This window comes from Molothrus aeneus, chromosome 2 (assembly GCF_037042795.1).
Source record: "Molothrus aeneus isolate 106 chromosome 2, BPBGC_Maene_1.0, whole genome shotgun sequence".
NCBI classification, from domain to species: domain Eukaryota; kingdom Metazoa; phylum Chordata; class Aves; order Passeriformes; family Icteridae; genus Molothrus; species Molothrus aeneus.
The window spans coordinates 87,050,895-87,069,598 of record NC_089647.1 but is presented as its reverse complement, the minus strand read 5'-3'; the positions used below and the strand labels follow the sequence as shown (position 1 = coordinate 87,069,598).

At 39.7% G+C, this 18,704-nt stretch overlaps 1 protein-coding gene across 1 annotated transcript in view; it reads left to right on the top strand.

Moving 5' to 3' along the window:
- Window positions 1–18,704, top strand: part of RFX8 (regulatory factor X8) — a 31,864-nt gene that overhangs the window by 12,090 nt on the left and 1,070 nt on the right. Inside the window, exons 5-15 of the mRNA XM_066545246.1 lie at window positions 72–122; window positions 1,576–1,639; window positions 2,671–2,805; window positions 2,885–2,962; window positions 3,491–3,604; window positions 4,260–4,410; window positions 5,414–5,472; window positions 8,586–8,742; window positions 10,264–10,358; window positions 11,518–11,632; window positions 15,341–15,628. Of these exons, the coding sequence (XP_066401343.1) occupies window positions 72–122; window positions 1,576–1,639; window positions 2,671–2,805; window positions 2,885–2,962; window positions 3,491–3,604; window positions 4,260–4,410; window positions 5,414–5,472; window positions 8,586–8,742; window positions 10,264–10,358; window positions 11,518–11,632; window positions 15,341–15,628 (1,307 nt within the window). The remainder of the gene's footprint in view (window positions 1–71; window positions 123–1,575; window positions 1,640–2,670; window positions 2,806–2,884; window positions 2,963–3,490; window positions 3,605–4,259; window positions 4,411–5,413; window positions 5,473–8,585; window positions 8,743–10,263; window positions 10,359–11,517; window positions 11,633–15,340; window positions 15,629–18,704) is intronic.

Here is an 18,704-nt window from a genome sequence, read left to right as displayed (position 1 = left end):
TGATTTTTTTTGTCTTCCATTTTCCCCTTCTCCCACCCACCTCCTCTTTTGTGTGTTCTGTCTCTACCCAGGCACTGCTCTCCGGGAGAAGTGAGCATCTCTGACGTGCAGCCAAGCACCAGGTGAGTCCCAGCCCCCTGTGGTAACAGTGGGAGGGCACAGAACTGTTTGTCAGTATTCCATAGGGATTTGCACCTAACCAGCACCGAGCTCCTGGCTGGCTGCTGGGGGACCTCTTGTCTGTCCTGGATGTCCCTGTGTCAGGGGAGTGGGGAGCCAGGCTGCCAGGGGAACCGAGGCACTGGAGGCGAGCCATGCTGATCCGTGTTGCCATAGTAGCAGCAGCAGAAGATATGGCTGGCTGCCTTCTCAGGGAGAGCAGGAGCTGGGAAATATTCATTAATTTTATTTCAGAGGCTTTAGAAATCTTCAGGAAGGACCTATTTGAAAGAAGTGTTATGAAATCTCTCTATTTACATGTGCTTGCTTTGTCCAGTCAGCACTTCTAAACTGTTTGGGCAAAAGAGTCACCAGCTCTACCAAACATATTCAGCATGGATGCTGTGCCCTGTCTTGGGCAGCCAAATTGGTTGTTTTTCTGGAGCACAGCCTTCATGGCACAGAGTAGGGCAGAGGGAAAGGTGGCAAGGGCAGTCCTGTGGATGACAGAGAGTGGAGAGGAAGCATTTTCAGTGGCTGGAGTTTACAGGAGGATAAGTTGTTACATTTTGTCCCCTGTCCCTTCAGGGTGGGTGGTACCCTGGTTTGTAATGCATCACAGCAGTGAAAGCCAGTAGCCAGGTTCTGATTGACAGCCTGCCACCCTTCCAGCCAGCCGAGTCCAGCAGGACCCTTGAGTCTGAAATGCTTTCATAGACAGTGAGCAGGTGTCAGCAGCAGATGGAGGCTTGACTGGAAACATCTATTTTTTGCAGCATATCCCTTTTACTAGCAATATTGCCTCTCCCTCTGCTACCATCAGCCTCAACAAAGCAGGCAGGGAGAGAGCTAGGAGAAAGTACAGCAAGGAAGCAGCCTTTGTGCCCGCTTTCAGCAACAAGTCAGTGGTCAAACCTTGCAGGTCTAGGTAAATTCTGACTGTGTGGAACACCATGGCCAACTTGAAAAGTAAACGGGAAGCAGTCAGAAACAAAATGCCATCTAAACTTCTGTGTGATGCAGAAAATGTAATAACTGTGAAACCTAAGCAAAAGGATTATAATGTTTTTGTTATTTTCACATTTGTAATAGTTATCTCCATTCCAAACAAACTGCAAATAGAAATTCAAACCCATGGTTCTGGTGCAAGAAGTTCGAAGACATTGCACTGCTATATGGCCAATTGTCATTAAAATGAATGGTTCAGTTTAATCTTAAAATTCAGAAGTTGGTCCCAGATTTGCTAGAAAATAGTGGGATTACCAAATTACAGGAAAGGGAGCAGGGTTTGTTTCCCAAATACAATTCTCCAACCTAGTGTAGTCTATCCAGTTTGAGCTCACTTTTTTACTAAATACAGAATGAATCAGTGAGCTTTTGAATGTTTGCTTTTTTCTGTTATTTATTTTATCACAGTAGAAGTTCCTGGAGTTCTGAAAATGAAGCTGATTACAAGAAGAATAGACAAAAAACAGGAACAGTGAGTTTCAGAAACATTAGACATAACAAAATGTCTATCTGTGTGTTTAATTACTACTTCTATTTAATATGTTCTGATGAAATACAGCTAGCCTATCTTCCTCAAAATAATCTTGGTCTGTGTAATCTCACTACATGCTTAGTTCCCTCACTCCTATTTCATCCATTAGCTAAATATTTTTGTTGTCTTAACGTCAGGTCAAATAATTTTTTTCTGTACTAAGAGCAGAAATTGTGGCAGACAGATCAGGTTTTGAATATTATGGTATTAGTGGGGCACAGCCTTCCTTGCCTGAGGCCCACAGTAGCAGACCCTTGTGCTGTTGACAAAGGGTCTTTCCAACATGTCCTTTCTTACTCAACGGTGACATCAGCGTGCTCGGAGTTCATTGTCATGAGAAGTATTTAAATACTGGGAAATTATTAAGAAAAAAGAGCACAATCCCTGCCCACAGAAAAGGGCAGATGCAAAACTAACCTGTGGTAGTTCTCCCCTCAGCAAGCTGTCATGGGATGACCTGACACCAGGCTTGTTGGATGTCAGCCAGCAGAGCATGAGCAACAAACTCATGTGGACAAAGTGAGGAAAGCATGAGAGGCTGGTTGTGTGACTTACTTCTACTGAGTGCTCGGGTACAGTCATGAGTGCTGTGACAAGGACAGCCAAAGGGAAATGTTCCTGTCAGCCCCACAGCACAGCCAGCTAGCTGCAGCCTTATGCAGAGGGTTACAAGTGTGACACGAGTGCTATAGAAAAGATATATGGAAGATATGTATAGCATTAAATATTTACTGGTTTTGAAAAGAAATTCATGTACAGTTTAGGATTTAAACATTTAGGCAGCCCTTCTTGTTTTTTTCACCCACCCCTATCTTCTAAAAAAAGACAAGCATTTCTCTAAAGAAATACATCTTATTATTAAATCATGTCCGACAACTTCAAGAAAATACTTAACACCTTTAACCAAACTGACAAAGTAATTGCAATCTTTTTTTTTTTTAATTGTCCAAAATAAATTCTGATGCATCAAGAGTAAGAATTTGCAGTATTATCCATCTGTCATTTATCTGAAGACTGAACAAGAGACATTTCATTACCTTTCTCCTGATTTCAACCAGTTCTTCTTTGGAGAACAAGCACAAAGTGAGACATACCCCTATGAACTGGTACGTTGAAAGTACACAGCCATAAAACAAGTTAGCTCTTTTCCTGTGAGATCATTTTGTACCCTCTTTTTGGTAACAGATTGCACTGCTTGCCAATGACTACTACAACTATTGTCAAGTTATTTTACAAATGGTGAGAGAGACCAAGCTTGACAAGGTATGCTTTTTCTTTAATAACATTTACTCTGACAACAGCAAACAACTGTAAGGGCAAAATTGTGTCTGTGTATCTTATTTACTTGATGGTTTGAGCCAAGGTAGATGATGATTTATGGACAAAAGGAGCATTCAGTCAAGTTATTTTAAAATCCTGAGTTAACACAACATGCTCCAAGAATCTGAGTTTGTACACGTATCCTGAGCCCTCCTGGCACATCAATAAGTCTGAGCTGAGCACATTACAATAGCCATGGATACATATCTTTAACTACATCCTCATATCCATGGCACAATTCTTTGTTTCTTTCCTCTTTTTTCAACCTCACTGGCTGGTGAGGTTCAGCTTGTTGCTGCTTCCCCAGCACGTTTTCACTTATACTGGAGGCCAGCCAGGATGGGCCAGGCAAAGAGGCCATCTCCATGGTCATTCCTTTGCTTCTGTGCCTGTGTGTTGTCTTACTGAATCATACTTCACATTCCACAAGTGTAAAATCAGTGAAAATTCATAAAGGGCTTTGTGTGACAGGTGGAAGATTGTATCATGTCATTCTGGACATCTCTGCAGCCTGAAAGAATAGAACTGATGTGCCTGCCAGATGTATGCCAGCTGTTAAAAAGCTATGATAGGTATCTGTTCAAGGTACTGCACACACATTTCCTTGTTGTAGCTATGCTATTATGTGTTTGTGTCTTTTTGGTAGCTCTAAAGAGAAGAGCCCTCTCTTTCTTTTATGCTGTACAATGGGATTTTTGTTTATTCCTCAACTCTTATCTTTCTGCTTCCTCTGAGACAGCCTGGTATGGGTTCTGGTTTTGAAAGGAGACAGTAGAATTTGGGATGGCTTTCATTTTTCTCCTATATATTAATTTGAAAGTTCCTAATATCAATGGAGTGTGCTGTTATAAATGTGGTCTGTGGTTCTGGCATGAGATTATGTGACTGAAATTTCAACTGGTGATGATTTTCCAGATTGTGAGAGTTACTTTTCCTTTGAGAACACTACTGCATTTCTCAGGGACCTTCTACATACAAATATGCAGTTTTCTGGTAAAAATAATTTGCTTCTCATTTCCAGCAGGTCATTAAGTATTGTCTAGAAATTAATTCAGGAAGCAACATTTACTCTTAGAATTTTTGTCCTTCTGCTAAAAAGTTAGCTTAGCTCTTGCTTAATTGGAAGAAAAAATGTGTTTCTTTACACTTACATTTAAATTATCAATATAATTTTATTTCATGCTGCTGTAAATATCTGTGGTACACCAGTCAAGTGCAGCAGCATGAATTTGTATTCTAGGAATTGGAGAACATCCTACTTCCTGATTTCCTGGAGGAGTTGCCTGCACAACACATAGACTCAATCAGATCATTCAGTGAAAATGTTAAATGTTGGATGCTTAATCCTTTGGGAGGATTTCCATTACTGCTCCAAACATCCAAGTCTAATGGTAGGTCTGAGTAGGAGAGATATTTTCAAAAAAAATCTTCGGTTAAACTGCAGAGAAGATTGTATTACAAAACCCTTAAATTATTTTTAAAAAAATTTAGCTGATGTAACAGTGATAGCAGCAACAATTAGAGTTAGTTGGGATACATTTAAAAATAAATGGTCTTGCATAATGTGTGAGAACTTAAGCCAAAAGCATACCCAATTCATTGAAATTGGAATGTACTTAAATTGAAATGTACTTAAATATTTTTACGGATCTTGCCATGTCTCTTGCCATGATTGCTTTGGCCATGTAGATGACCAATAATATGCAGCATACCCTCTGAAACTCAGATATTATTGTGTCTCTTCCTCTTACAAGTGGTTTTATGCTGATAAATTAATTAATGGCTGTACCAGTCCAATATAAAAGGAAAACAGCCATAATCCCATAGGGAAAATATGACTGATATTAGAAGATGATTGGAAAAAATCTGTTCTCTACAAAGCTGTGGAGACACGCACACATATTTATACCTATTAAGCTGAAGATTCTGCCTAAAACATGATGCTGCTCAGTGGATCATTTAGTGAAGGCCAACTCCACAGAGGTAAAGCAGGGCTCCTGTGTAGGCAAAAGTTTGTGTTAGGATTCATATCCTCAGTACTGCAGACAGACTTAATTTTGGCATTTCTTATATTTGAATGCTTGACAGAGCATTAATTAGGAAGTATTAAATGAAAATAATAAAATATTGAAAGACTTTTTCCTGCACATTATGGATTAATAGATTCACAGTGAAGGAAGAGAGGTGAGCTGGGCAGCTTCTCCTTGCAAGTTTTGACTGCAAGGGTCCCCAGCCCATCCCATAATGCTGGATCAGTGCCTCTGCTGTGCCCTCCCTTACCCTCCAAATCTCCTCTAGGGAACTACTTTCTAACTTAAAATGTATCTTCTATTAATGTATTTTAGACTGTAAAATATTAATGATGTGAAACATCTGCCTCTTCTTCTTTAACAGAAGCTAAAGAGTTTGTAAAAAGGCTCAGGAGACAGACAGACCTTTGCAACATGGTCAAGGTATGTTGCAGAATTCATGAAAAAAGAGCCATGAATCTCATTCCTGTGAGCTGTTCACACTATTTTTGACATGCTCCATTGGAGAACTAGTGCAGCATCATGGATGTTCTTAACATATACACCAACCATGTCATGCTCACACTCCTTCCCATCTCTTCCCCCACTGTTAAGCATGCTGAGGGGACATTTTCCTCACTCTGGATTCTTCTGAAAGCCTCTGAGATGTAGTTAATGGTAGCCCATGGAGAGGATAGCACAGTATTGGAAGGCTCAGATGACACTTTCCAGTTTCTTTGGCCATCCATGCCAAAGTCAGTCAAGAGCACATGCTGGAGCATTCCTTCCGTTGGTGCCCTTGGATCCTCCCAAATCCTTGAGTTTTGAGGTGGTCTGGGCTATAGCAGAAAAAGGAAGGTCACAAATAGAGAAGAAAGCAAAAGACAACAGGGGATATATTCTCTCCTTCAAACATGTAAAAGTTTTTTTTTACATTTTCCTAACATGGCATCTGATTTGAATCGTTACTCAGATGGAAGAAGGGAAGCAGGGAGGAACGGGAAGAACTGCAGCTTCCTGGACCACTAAATGTAGCTTTTCTTTATGGGAAAACTTCATCACTAGCAGCATACAAAACACTCCCTCCTCTTACTTTAAAAAAAAAAAGAGTAAAAAATAAAAAGCACAGACATGCATAAGGGCACCTACCCACACAAAAAGTTGACTTCCATGAAGTACCAAGCACTCATAGTTTCCACTAACTGCAGCAGCCCTTGGAGATACTCATACCTGAAAATCTCAGCTTTATGTGCTTCTAAACAGGTCTTCTTATGCATTGAAGAGCATGATCCAGCAAGATCATGAGTGTCACCTATTCCCAGACATTTGTATTTGATTTGCATACTTCAAATCACCCTTCTTGTTTTCAAGCCATGATGTCAAAGGGCTGGTTGTAGCTCTTTCAGTCTTCCTTCCCTATTCTTAATGTGTGGAAAAGCTGCAGTCAAAACTGGATTTACACCCTCAAGATTTAGGGCAAGAGTATTTCAGCAATTGGGGGAAATTCTCTAGAAGAAGCCTGTGGGTGCTCTACGTCCCTTTTACACTGTTTAACCCACACAAATTGCATACAGCAGACCGAGAATCAGAGTCAAATTTATACTTCTAGCTCTCACAAGAAAATGTTGCTTGTACCTTCTCTAGAGCCTCTTCAAAACAAGGGAAAAGTAAAAGAGTTTGAGATTTTGAGATTTTGGGGTAGTGAGTTCCAAGGTTTAATTATTTGCTGTAAAAAAAAAAAAACTTTCATTATTTTAAAGTTCCTGCCCATCTTCAAGCAATGCTTCCCACAGACCTGCATCACATCCTGTCTCAGTTATTTCTCTCTGAAGGTTAAGTTTATCTTATCTTCTCACACAGGAGTAATTTGATATTTCTAATCAACCTTCTCAGTTTTCTGTCTAAAATGCATCTGGAATTTCAACTAAAGACTGATGGTCAGAGCAGGCAAGAGTGCTCCTGATGAGAAGTGCTACAGAGGCAGTGTGCAGCTGCAACCTCTGAACACTGTAACCACATCGTTCCTTGTAGAGCACTTCACAATAATTCAGCCATCTGGTGAGAAAGTAAGAACAATTTTGGCAGGGTCAACATTCAAAAGAAAAAAGGTAACTTTCCCACCATGTGTAGATAAAGCAGGCTGACAGCTGGTACTACCTGGACATGTAGCAATAATTAGAGCATAAAAAGGTGCAAATTCCCTGTGAGAAAAGAATGTGAATGTGATGCTTGTCATTTTCTGGGGCTGATTCCTGCCTCTGGTAAGTTGCATTTGAGTGTTGAGAGGGCTGGTTCTCAGTCATTTTGGAGAATCATATTTAATATAGTGAAATCCAATGGCTGAAGGGATCAGTCTAAAGTGTTGGGCACGGAGTCAGGTACTAGCAGCCTACTGAAGGTGCTGCCCTGGTAGTTCCCAGCCTTTGGGTCATGTGTTCTTTTTGCAGGCTCTTTTTCTGTCCCTGAAAGCTCCAAGTCAAATAAGAAGAATGCCTTTGTCTTTAACTTATATGAAAGAGCTTGCTAAGTGAGAATCAGATTGAGTTTGGTATTTTAAAAAAGTTAGCAGAGTGATGAAAAATAGCTTTATTGATAATTTTTGCAAAGAAATGGTCCGCTGCATTTGTTGCTGCTTGTGGGGTCATGTTAAACACCTGGTATATGGGATTTGTTAAAACATGCACGAATCCTGAAGTCTTCTGGAATTTTACAAACAACATTTTTCCTCTGAAAAGCCCAACTGGATAGGAGTTATTTACAAAAAAACTTTAAGTCCAAAAAAGGCTTTAGGATCTTACTAATTTCAGTATGAAGGACTAAACATATTTATTAACAAAATTTAATGGATTCAGATTTAGTTTCCTTGACTGTTTTCATCATTTCATCAAAATTCTTAAGGAATATTGTGTGATGTTAGCAACGAATTTAAAAAAGTGAAGAGATTATGATAAACGTTAATCTGAAAATTGTTTGCAATATCTCTGTAATACTTTTTGAGAGAAATATGAAGACAGATTCATTCACAAATTACTCATAAGCAGATAAATGGGATAAAAACCAACTAATACTGTTTTAACTAATACTGCATTTCTAATGTTATTTTTACTCTCTCAAAGGCTTGAGCAATTTGAGAAAACTTGCGACAATTAAATTGTAACATAAATTAAGGACAGATAACACTGAAGGAAAGTCATCCCTAATACACCATTCCATGCTTTAGACAAAATATCATTATTTAGTGTAATTATAATAACTCTAGGCAAAGCCAATTGCCCAGGCAATTGCCCAGATAATTCAAGTATGTTAGCCTTGTCTGCTCCATCACAGACAACACAGAGCATCATTGAAAAGGACATCTCCCAGAACAAAACTCTCTTGAAGACAACTTCAGATTTATCTTCTTTGATCCTATACCCCCCCACATCCCCAATTTGGAGACTGGTCATATGAAGTCTAGTATTGAATAAGGGAAGCTTTCCTTCTTCAATTCCCTTATTTGACTGAGTTAAAGGCTTGAGAAAATGAAAGGCATTAACTGTTTTTTTTATTCTGTCCAGACAGTAAGAGCACTCTTGAACAACAACAGCACAGTCACTGTTCTGCGGTCAGGCTTGCATGCCATCTTCAATGAGAAATCTCTGGATGTGACCAAAGACCTCTTTCAAGAGAAGTTTAAGAATCCAAAGAAACGGCAGAAAAACATACCATTAAAATGTAATTAATTGTTGCTATTTATTGTCTTTCCTCTTAAGCACTAGGTTGTCATTGTTAGAGGTCCAGCATTTCTTCTTGTTTATTCATGACATCTGCCTTACTGGGAATTACACTCTTCCTGTAACCTGAAGGGCTAGAAAAGAGCCAATAAAATTGAGAATCGAGCATGAGGTAATATCCTCCTAACTTTAAAGTTTAAGAATCAAAGGCTTTTGGTTCTAACTCTCTTAAAGCTTTTTGTGACAGCAGGAGTGGAGTTTGTGTTACTGAATTATGTATTTCCTAGAAGGTTGACAAGCAGGGATATTTTTTCATGCTTTCTTTTGACAGGAAATATGTTTTCAATGATTGCATTTTCCTCTGTTATTAGTTGAAGCGCACAAAATCATTTCTTGTGGCCAGATTTTAAAATACTGTATGCTGAACTGGACAAGGCCTTTTAGTTTTGGTTTCCTTTTGCTGTATTGTGGGATTGATGTTGTGCTGTAAACAATAAAATACACAGTTTGTGTGCAGCTGTGACATAATTATTTGACAGATTAATGAAAAGGAATAGAACAGCAACCTAATTTTTAGATTAACGCTCTGCCATTTAAAATATTAGGAAGAGATGGGCAAGTTGTACTAGGCTGTGCACAGAACTTACCAGGGGAACCTCAGCTCTTTGTTCCTGGTCCATCATCGACTCATGCACTGACCAGGGATTTGTCACAGACTTTCTGTGACTGCTTTCAGTAGGAATAATAACTTGTCTGCTTCACAGAATCGTCAGGAGAACCATTTCAATAATATACATATACATACTAAACCCAAAACCACTGCATAGAACACTTAGTACATTTTTCTGTTATATTATCGATGTTCTTGGTCTTCCTAAGGTGGTTTTATTGAATTCTCTGTTTTCATTGCTTTTCCAAACTGTCATCTATAATAAGCAAGGTTTCACTGAACTAATCCATATGCTTTCTTGAAGGGAGAGGTCTCAATTAGAAGGGTATACAGTCAGGGAGGTGCAATTTACCTTTTGGCATTGGGTGGTAGGTGCCAAACTTTTGGGGCAACAACTGCACTGATATGTGGCAGCATTATCCATATTTCTATCCATATTTCTGTTGGTCTACAGAATATTCTGCATTTTCTGCTTTGTTTTCAAAATTTTTTCTCCCTTCAACAGTGAGACCAAGATTTTTTTTCTCAATCACATGAAATCTTAGATAAATAAGTTAGTATTTCCTCCAAATTCCAGCTTTCTCAGTGGAACTGTTTTTTCTTGCCACCTTTGCCATGATGACTAGGTCAGTGCACTTATGCTGGAAATGGAAATACACATGAATTCTGACTGATTTCAAAGTAGGGTACTATTCCTCGCTAAAGAAATGGTATATTAATGAAAATGCTAGCAACAGATGTCTTAATCTATTTTAAGGTAAAGATAAAAGAAAAATGAGCTTAAAACTGCAGAAACAAACCAAAAGGCAGACCAATCACTTCAAGTAATGATCTCCCTTCTGTGTTTCACAGGTTTGAAGAACTTCATTTCTTCACTGACATCTTCCACAGATATTCGTGATCTCCTGAGCTGTTTGTCTTCAGATCTCCAGACTTTTGTTATTAAGGTATAAAATTAATAATTTCAGAATAGAAGGAGGGATCACATCATTTATCCTGCTACATGCTGACTGTCACTAGTCTGCAGGAGGTACATTGCACACTAGCAACCTGACCAGACTGCAGATTTGCATAAATACAATTTGTGCATGCTGTGGAAAAGGGGAGAATTAATTGACATACAAAAAAATTAATTGACATACAAAAATTCCATCTGTGCAAACAACTACAAGCATATTTCTGTGCACATATCCACTCTAGTCGTTTCAGTATCTGCTCTGATTTCATATACACACATTATCATAGCCCCTAATAAACCAAAATTCAGAAGTAATATGTTGGTATAAATGAAGAACATTTCATGGTTCCTTAGATCCTTGTTTCACCAAGCTGTTGACTTTTAGCAAGTACTAAGAACTTCTTGTAGAAAGTCTCTAGCTCTTGTGAAAGATTCAAGTATGACCATCCTGACATATGCACCTTTCAATAGATTACCAACTCTACCACCCCTCTGCCTTCACTGACTCACAATTTGTTTTGGTACCGCTGCATTTGGTTGGTTACCATAACATTAACTTGGGTTTGGGGGGTACCTAGTGTTTGGGGTTTTTTTCTCCCTTCTGAAGAAGCAGAGTAAACTGTGTTTCCTTGGCTTAATTATTTACTCTTATTTTTTTATTTTTAAATGAAGAATAGTACTTTGCAATTCTGTAGTGCCTCCATCTTACATAAGCCTCAACTACATGATGGGATGGTATAGAGAAGATGGAGTGGGACTTTTCCTGGGGGTTCATAGTTATAGGCCGTAAGGCAATAGACACAAGTTGCAGGAAAGAAAATTTCCAATAGATACAAAGAAAAAAAAATTACCCTTAGAATAATTAAGCATATGAAGAGGTTACCTGGAAAGTCTGTAGAATCTTTATCCAGGAGATATTCAGAACTTGGCTGGACAAGGCCTGAACTAAGCTGGCCACGATTTGGACATCAGAATAGGTAATAGCCAAAGATGTCTTTCAACCTAAGACATTTTAGGATTCTAATAGAAAAAATACCTATTGCTTTTTTCATCTTTGTATGCAGTTTTACAGGGAAAATGGTCTGACATACAGAAAGGAATTCTTTTAACCAACTTTATCACAAACCATTTTTTTTCTTTATCTGCAGCCAAGCAAGAGTAAAGAGGCATTTAAAGAGCAGGCATCAGATTTCATGTTGAAATGGAACCTCCTACTGAGCAATGTAGGCAAGATTCTGACCATCAACAGGACAGACAGTTTTGGTAAATAGGATCTTTGTGACTCTAATTTGATATGCCCCATTTTGACCTGAGATGGCAGAGGCAACAGATCCAAAAGTACCTAAAGGGGGCAATGAGGGCTGGTGATGTAATGACAGGACAGTGGGGAATGGCTTTAAACTGAAAGACAGCAGGTATAGACTGGATATTAGGAAGGAATTCTCTACAGTGAGGGTGGTGAGGCATCAGAACAGGCTGCCCAGAGAAGCTGTGGATGCCCCATCACTGGAAGTGTTCAAGGTCAGGTTGGATAGGGCTTTGAGCAACCTCTGGAAAGTGCATGGCGGGGGTTGACACTAGATCGTCTTTAAGGTCCCTGCCAATCCAAACTCCTCTGCATTTCTGTGATTCTATGATTTTAACTGACATAAAAGCATGCAACATTTAACAGAGACATGTCTTCTCCTACTCCTTTCCTTTTATCACCATTTTCCTGGTGATGTGGCTAGACAAGTCAGGGAAATGAAATGATTAGGTTTTGACCAAACCAGTTCTCTAGGCAAAACTCTAGGATGACCATAAGAGAGGAGAGCAGGAGCATGAAGCTGTAGATGGCAGGAAAGCCGGGACTCCCTCTTTTGGCAGAAGTTGTACTTTGTGGGGAAACAGGGAACAGCAGCCTGAGGTGAGAGCCTCTGCTTTCCCTCCATACAAGAGGTGCACACCACAGCAAAATGGTTTGATGGAGATCTGGGGCCACTAATATTCCAAACCATAAGCATTCCAGACATCTCAAGTGATAGCTCTGAGTCCCCCAGGTTCTTTCTGTATAACACAGCCAGAGCAGAGCCACTGCAATAACTAGTTGCCAAAAAAGCAGCTTGTTCCACGGACAACAGATATATGCTCCTCCTATTTAATGTCTCACACTGACCTAAGTTCTTGTGTAGCCAGCACCACACCTGTTGAAGGTATTGAACCGACTGAAAAGTAGCCTGAAGATAGCCTAAAAAACTGACTGAAAATTAGCTGGGTTATTTTTCTTTCCATCTTAGGGCTCTAAGGCACTCAGGGCTCTGAGCTGTCAAATATCAAATCCATCATACACCAGTGCAAGGTGGGAGAAGGGAAGGAGCTGTGCAGTTGTGTTCACTCAAAGAGGCTTGAAGTGATACAAACATGTCTTAAATCAGTCCAATCTCTACCCTAACTGCCTTTCTCTTCTGTAACACCTTGCAAAGGTGCCATTTCTGCAGAAATGTACTGTCTCCTGTGAGTTGCATCTAATCCCAAACTGTATTAAATGCCTTTTAGATTTTCAAAGGAGCAACTTCATATTTTTAACTCATCTGTTGGATGCAGCTTCATACAAATAGCCAAAGAAAACCTCATTATTTTCTTTGAAATGCCCCTTCAAAACCATGCTTTCATTGTTTGCTATAAATACTTAACAAAGGGGTATGTCAAGGTTGTTGCCTTTTGTGTTCTTCAATATTCTTACCCCATTAATGCCTGTGCTTGTGCATGTATGAACACACTCTTCTGCATCAAGCTGCTGCCTTTTGCCTTCTGTTTACTTGTAAACTGTCTGGAGCAGGATCAGAGTTTTGTTCTGTATCTGCAGGGAACATAACACAGTAGGGTCCCTCGTCCATCAGCTGCTGCATTACAGTAAGGGTGAAACAATCAATCCTTTCTCTCTCTCCAGAGGAGTTCTGCACAAAACTCTCCAATGTTATATGCAGTATTTTTGGCATTGAATAAACTGAGAATGCATTCCAAGAACTGCACTGGAAGTATAATGTTTATTGAAATCCCCCATGATGATGAAATCCTCTTCCCTCTTTCCACCACAAGAAGAGTTTAATGAATTGCCTCCCTGTTCTGCAGTTGTGTTGATGGATGGGATACAATGGATGGACCACATCTCTTGGTCTGCTGAGACTTCGTTAAACTAATTACAAATTACATTTTCACCCATTTTTATGACAGTTTTCCTACTACAATAACACTAAAATTGAATTTATTTCAAAAAGAGAGAGTTAAAAATATTTTTTAATATTTTGCTGTGATGCTTCAATAATGTGGCCATTATTATCTTTCTTTGCTCCTTAAGATGTTGGATTTGATCTATCAATGTCCCTTGTTTTTTTTTTTTTTTTGCATGTTTCTATTCCTTTAGGACACTGAGTTTTAGCAGACAGGCTGAAGCAGTTCTGTTAACAAGCCATCTGGTGTAAAAGTTCTGTACTTGGGAACATTGCTTTCCAGAAATGTCTTAAATCTCAGCATTTCTTCAAAATATGAACTATGTAGCATCCACACTGAGGAAACACAATTACCTGGGGAAATATGTGTCGTGTTAATCCAGTAACCAAAACAAATCTTGCTTCTGACTTGACCTCTTGCCTTCTAGCTTGCCACATCCAGCAGACATAATACACTGGCATACTCACACCTCTCAATCTAGGATTGGCTTTCACCCTTTTCCAGCCCAGCCCCCACTTGGGGGATGCCCAGGTGAGATCAGAGGAGCCCTGCAGTTACCCCTGCTGTAGGGCAGCAGGGAGCAGGTGTGCTGGAGCATTCAGGGCTAAGGGGAGCTCTACAGCTCCTTCAGCTCCGTCTTCTTTCCACAAAATGTGTCTCTACACACCTCCCTCATGGAGTTTCATTTCAGCTCACACACCTCTGCTGCCTTCCAAGGCACTCAAGGATGCACTGCCAAGCCATGGGGACTGAGTAGTAAGCTGTGCGTTCCTCTTCTGCAACAAATTGCTTCAGCCTGGCTCCTCTTGAGAATTGTGTTCCTCTGGATTATCCCAAAAGACAACTGGAGTGGTAGCTTTGGCTTCATGCTTACTCTTAAAGAATATATTGAAAAAACCTGTAAGACTGTTAGAAACACTCTTGAACTACTATTAACAAATCAATATAGTTTAAACTCCAACTGTAAAAATCCCTTTCCTTGTTCCATAGGTAAACAAGCACTTCCTCCTCCTTTCCTAGCTTAAGGATCCTCAAAAGGATGAACAGCAGAAGCAGCAGCTTCTTAGATACATATAACATCAAAAGAGAGTATTTTTCATTTTTAAAGCTCTGTAAACTGTGGTCATTAATATAAATTGTGATATCTCCTTGTTGATATCCATTTAAACTAGTTTGTGGGATAGAGAGATTATAAATTGCTTGATGAATTCCTATGCAGATTTATGGCATGGAAGATCTACTTTTTACTGTAAGGACTTTCAACCACGGTATGATTCAAAAGTCAATGGCCTCAGTGAGTCTTTCTTGCCTTTTATCACTTATGGTCCAAGCTCCAAGGTGGGGCATTTAATGTCATAGATATAACACACACAGATGTCTGTAGGAGGTTTCACTTGGGAAGAGGTGGAATGATTTATCTGTCTGAGGGGAGAATGGGGATAAGATGTGGCTATTGATAAGCCTTGTTGTAGAAGTGAGTGGAGATGAGGAACTTGAACAGGAAAGTGAATGAACACAACTGTCCTCTCTAGTTAAATAAGTGGAAAAAAATTGCATATGTTTAAAATTAGCAGTGGTGCTTATTTTTATGGGATATTTCGAAGTACATAATTTTGTAAGTACTGTTTGATGAGTGCTAGTCCATTACTTTATGGACTAGCTAGTCTATTACTATAATGAAGCCCTTCAAAAAAGAACACATCATAAAGATATGCAAATGAAGAGGTTGTCATAATTATCTTTGTTTTTCTTTAAACCTAGGATCCTGGCTTTTGTTGAATATGCTACTTGTTGATTTTGCGGCTCACATTTTCCAGTCCTATATAGAAGATGAGAAGGAAGAAGGAAATGCCTTGGTTGCAAAGCAAAATGAGGTCCCTGTTCTGTGTGTTTACGAGCCCAGCCATCTCTCAGCCTGTTTTGTTGAGGAGGAACCTCAAGACAATGCTCCACAGACAGCTCTTGTGATGCAGAACCAGAATAACTTTGGATTAAGCAATGCTTTCCAGAGTTCTGAGTTGTTTGGTGAACACAGCCACTGTCAGCAAGGTGAAATTAACATTAACTTAAGAGAAAATGATGGGGAAAATGTTATAAATTGGGCATATTAGGACAGATTGGGAGGTGTGTGGCTGATTGGGGTATTTTCTGCATGTAAAGTAGAACTAATGAAATCCAGGTTTACATGGAGCTGTGTCCAATGTCACGGAAACCTCAACTCACGAAGCATCCTCCACATCCTGCCCCCACCCCACAATGATATCAGTGGATTGTAATCTCAACATCACCCACCTCCCCAGCACCACAAGTTCCTGTTGCCAGCAGACATCAGGAGCTCCTTCTGATTCCCCAAATGTTGTCTAAGGAAGAGCAGTGCTGTTCTGGTGGGCTGGGAGCAGGCCATGGGCTAGCTGACATACAGACTGCATGTGTTTATCAATCAAAAAAGAGAGCATAGTGTGGTCTTTCCTCACTTTTGGAAGCACTGAGAGGCTCTCTTCCCTCCAATTATCTGTTCCTTTTATCAAAAGATATGAAATATTTTCAGAAATATGAAATCCTTGAGACCCTTCTGCTGTACCAGATTTTCTTGCAGTCAGTCCACTGCTCCAAACATACTAGCATAAGGTGTAGACATACAGGTAGAAAACAAGATAGACTCTAAGTCTTCTAGAATACAAGGCTAAAATACAAAAACACATGGGAATATGGATCAAGCCTTTGTGGTTAATGCAAGTGATGAATTGGACATTCAGCTGTTTTCATATTTCTCTTCCATGCAGTAAGAGCACTTGTCTTATGTCTCAGAGAACATTTTGTTTTCCAGAAAACTGTGAAAAAAAATGTTAATGACACCAAGACTCACAGAGAAAATTAGGTTTTGGGGGTGACACTACTACAGTTATTTTATTCCCAAGAGGTATTCAGTTTCCATACACTAGCGCAGGAGTGGAAATTGACTGTTTTAAAAACATCTTTATTAATTATAAGGCCCTGTAAGGGACCCTAATTTTTTTAAAGTATGCTAAGACTAGCTCAGCAAAGAAAATTGGAGGGGAGAAAGCAGGCACACAGAGGACAAACCAAGAATGATTTATATGTGCGATGGGCATGTTTGACAGCTTTTGTTATTTTTCAAATGTAAAATAAAGACCCATCCTGCCACACCACCTTTATGTCAAAATGTAAACTGTGCTGGGTGCTGACAATTTGCAAGAGAGCTCTAAATCAGTGATGGTCAGAAATGAGGAAATGAACCACTAGAAATTTTATTCAGTATCTGCCCATTTCCTGTGCTCTTCACCGTGCTGCCTTTTGTATGTCCCATGCCCACTGCAATGCTTTTGGCAGGGGTCATCAGACAAGGACTTGACCCAGGTTTGGTCTGTGGAAGTGATGTGCTTATAAATATGTACCAGTTTTGATTTTTTTTTACCTGATCACAAGAACAGAGCAAGGCTGATTAGAGAGAGAATGAGGAATCTTTCAGAATAAGAGGGCAAGAGTGTAAAATGTGAAATGAGGAGTATGAGGACTTGGGGGAAGGTGTGCATGAGGGAAGGACACAGTGAATGACTGAGAAAGTGTAGGAGTTTAGACATCAAATAACCCAACAGATGATGCATTCTACCAGTCCATGTGCAAGATGCTAATAACTGGGATGAAAAAGATTCTAGCAAGCACTTGTTATGTTGTGGTTCAAGTGCTTTCAGTTTGTGATGGAGTCAAAAAATGTGAACCTGCAGCTCAAAAGGGTTCAGGAGCTGTGAGAGAGTGAGTGAGCACTTTGCCTGCTCATGTTCTTCAGATGGATGGTGCTCCCACCTTGACCATTGCAGATTCTTTCTTTTGTAAATCCACACTGATGCCACGGGTTGCTGAAAAACACAGTTGCCAAAAGCATCTCTAACACCCACTGCTTTGTTTGTATTGTCATCTCTGTAGCTCCACTGACAAGATTTCCATTGCATGAGGATTTTTGTTCTGTGACTTTTGACCACCAAAAATCATCATCATGCTTCCAAGGTACCATCTGTCCCTGCTCTTGACTAATCCCCCTTTGGGCACAGATACCCCATTCTGTTGGGTATCTCAGCAGCCATAGCAGCATCCACCAGCCACACTGTTGTTTCCTGGACCACATTTCTGCTGCCTGACATATTGCTCAGGTTTATTTCATAATTTTTGCTTTTAATTCCTTCACCTTAGGCAGGCTTGGCAGGTTTCTGTAACACAGAGCTTTTCATCAGTTCCCATCCTCCACTCCATCCATTGCCAGCATCACCCAACCTCCATGGTTTTTAATCTTGCTCCACAAGGCATTTCTATGCCTTCTCTACAGCCTGTTATGCTGTGGAAAAAAAAAAATCTGTTCATCACACCTCCCCACTCAGCTCATTGAAATCAGTGCTAACCACTTGGTCTTGCTACAAAACCCTGGAAAAATATGAGGGAAGACTGGTAACACAAATCAGAAAAGAATCTCCCAACCTTACCCTGATATCAGCAGCACCAATATGTGTGACTTAGCAGATCCCTTCCTGATCTTTTAGTTGTCACCTTTATTCTTCCTCTTCCTTCTCCATCTGTTTCTAGTCTTCCATTCCTAGTTGATGCTGAATATAAATTAGACTCCTCAGCAGGGAGACCATCTTTTCCCATTTATTATGAACAGTACATTACAGCAGTACATTTATGAATCTTATCTTTAAATATAGTTTAAATAATTAATACATAGAATTAATAAAGAGAGTTAATACTCTTGAAAACAGAATACATTCCAGAGTGGTGGCATCTCCTGAGGAAAACATTGGTTTTATATGAAAAAAAAATGGAGAGGGCGGGGGGCAAGATAGTAGAAGATTGGTACACAGTGGCTTAGCAGGGAAGTGTGGCAGATGAAATGCTATTGAGCCAAACACACATAGTATGAACTCAAAATTGATGAAACCAGTGGCAGTAACAGAGATGCTCTGAACAAGCCATAATCTATAAAAGTGCAGTTCAGAGGGAATTGGCCAGTTCTTTATTCCTTATCACAGAGCTTGCAGTTGCTTTCCCTCAGCATGAATAGCATTTTTTTTATCTAGAAAATCTCATTCTAGGTTCTGCTTTTTTTTCACTT